At 44.8% G+C, this 2877-nt stretch overlaps 1 protein-coding gene across 1 annotated transcript; it reads right to left on the minus strand.

Moving 5' to 3' along the window:
- Positions 1–289: 289 nt before the first annotated feature.
- Positions 290–1054, minus strand: LOC121877297 (casein kinase 1-like protein 4). The gene has a single exon (XM_042382975.1). It carries the CDS (start codon positions 1052–1054, stop codon positions 290–292), a length of 765 nt encoding a protein of 254 aa, XP_042238909.1.
- Between the last annotated feature and the right edge of the window lie 1823 nt (positions 1055–2877).

Here is a 2877-nt window from a genome sequence, read left to right on the forward strand (position 1 = left end):
ACCAATTTAATATTATCGTAAGATCATTTTGGTCATCAGTTTCTTGGAGTCGTTCGTCGCTGAATAAAATGTTCCTTTGTTTATAAATTTATCTTTATTCTAATAACTAATGGTACTGTGTGTGTGTGTGTGTGTGTGTGTGTGTGAGGCCGGGGAACAGCTGTGACTGAGAGGAAAGTTGTGCTAGAGATAGATAATGTAGTACACATGCCATTAAACACATCACATAGGGAACAACATAAAGGTTAATGATAAACTATTCAATCAATTTATATCTATTGAGTTTATATCAACAAGGTTGGCGGGAGGAAGCGGCGTCCTCTTGAATGGCGTAAAACAACTGACGGAGAAAGTTCTTAAGGGAGGGTCGCTGGCTGGGGTCATTGTTGAAGGCAGTTTTGGTTACAAAAGTGGTGTTAGGATGGTCGCCAGAGACCTCACCAAGTAGATTCTTCATCAAGACCCCGAAGGAGAATACGTCGGACTCGGGTGTGCTGGGCTGGCCACGACACACCTCGGGTGCGCGCCACAAAGACCTGTTGGGGTCACGGTCCCAGTTGAGACTCTCGCCCGCCTTGCATGCCTGTCCGAGGTCGATGAGGTTTACTTGGGGAGCCACACGACCACCGTTGACCATTATGTTGTCAGGTTTGATGTCGTTGTGTATAATGCCTTTCTTGTGGAGCTGCAAGAGTTGCTTGCCGGCCAAAACCCCAAGTTCTAGTAGGTTGTACTTTTTCTTATTATTGAACATATGGTATGCGAGGGTCTTCTTGCCGCTGAAAGAGCACACGATGGCTGGAGTGTGTGGTGCAACAGCCAGAAGTATAGGAACGCCGCCGGCGCCATCGGCTTCAGACATTAGTTTGGCTTCCTGTTTGAAATGGGTATATTTTGAGGAAGATTCTGAAATGCCGACTTTTAGGACGGCAGGTTCATCCTGCCAAGGGACGAGGTAAACTACCCCTTGACCCCCGTCGCCGAGGACGCTGATGCGGAGTGAGACGAGATGCTGGACCTCCTTGGAGGTCAACTTGGTCACTTTTCGGGTCATTGTGAATTATTTGTGGTTACTGAACCACCTAAGGACACCAATTCATAATTCGGGGTCCAAAAACATAATCAAGTTGGAATTTTTAATGTAAAGCCTCACTTGACTTTATAGTAATGAACATGTAGTACTTAGCGTGTGTGTGTGTGTGTGTGTGTGTGTGTGTGTGTGTGTGTGTGTGTGTGTGTGTGTGTGTGTGTGTGTAACACTCAGAGGGATGATGGTGCACGAGGAGTAATAACTACACAACAAGTTCAGGAGCAGGGGGGGTGTCACAAGGGTGCTGACTAAAGGGCGTCATTAAGTAGTGGGATATGATTAAGAGACGGTTCTGAAACATGACGTGTGACAACAGTACGGAACACATTATTAATATAAATGAATACCGCACAAATAATACCATATTACTTGTTTTTTGTCATCCACAGCTCATTGAACACACACACACACACACACACACACACACACACACACACACACACACACACACACTTACCGTCTACCACTTTAGGGAGCAGACGTTGATCCTGAGCGTCCCACAAGGGGTTGCCTGTAAACCTTCTCGTCACCTCCTTCATCATCCCCCCATCTTTCCTCATCAATAAATTAGTGCAAGGATTGTTAACCAGTTCACCACAATTGATAAACAGTGACAATTTCAACTGGAAAAGAATTGATTCAAGTGTTGATAATGGAAACACGAGTGAGGTGCCAGACTATATGGGGTAGATGGTATCGCCTTGAACCTTATTAACGCCCAGTGCTAATGACCACGTTCCTTGTTGTGAGAGAACCCTGCCATACTATGTGGAGCAGTTTACAACATTTAGAGAGGGAAGTACTAAAACCACATGATCCTCTACCACGCCACTGGAGAGGGAAGTATAAAAACCACCTGATATCCATAACCACAACACCGGAGAGGGAAGTACTAAAACCACCTGATATCCTCTACCACGCCACCGGAGAGGGAAGTACTAAAACCACCTGATATCCTCTACCACGCCACCGGAGAGTCACCCCAAACTAAGAAGTTTGTGCAGTATGACTCACCTTAACCCATTAATGACCATTGGTTCAGTACACTATTGGCTGCAAAGATCACAGGGCATTTTTGCCAAGTATCCCCCATCATCATCATCATCATCACTGACTTTATAAATAAAACATGCCACACGTCATATAAGCAACAACTGATCACTGGAGGAGCAGGGAATGAAAGTCCGTCTATTGTGTCAGTAAAGAAGCCAACATCGTGCTGACGTCTGACACACACCACTACGATATTAATCAATCCAGGATGATGTTTCAGCTTTCAGTTGGCTCAAGAACAACAATCTTTCTCTTGTTACTCAGACTCTACTGCGTCGACGGATAAAAAAGTTTTTATTAACACAAGAAACAATTTGAACCAGAAAGACGTGACGCTTCAACCTACAAACAGGGGATTATGACAACAGATTACCTACAACCTGCACAGACAACTACACTGTGTACCATCCATACATTACAACCATGTACAAGTTACACACACACACACAGACACACACACACACACACACACACACACACACACACACACACACACACACACACACACACACAACACACACACACACACACACACACACACGGTAAAGTTGTGAATAAGAACACCCACAAGTAACAACAAATAAGGCGAGAAAGAAAGAGGAGGGAGAGAGGGAGGGAGGGAGGGGGGCGACACAGCTGAAGGAGAGACACAAACAACTTGACAACAATATAAGGAGAAGTCTTGTTTACACAGCAGACACGGTAAACAAAAAATGATGAATTATGGTAAGAAT

Source organism: Homarus americanus, unplaced genomic scaffold (genome assembly GCF_018991925.1).
Source record: "Homarus americanus isolate GMGI-L3 unplaced genomic scaffold, GMGI_Hamer_2.0 scaffold367, whole genome shotgun sequence".
NCBI classification, from domain to species: domain Eukaryota; kingdom Metazoa; phylum Arthropoda; class Malacostraca; order Decapoda; family Nephropidae; genus Homarus; species Homarus americanus.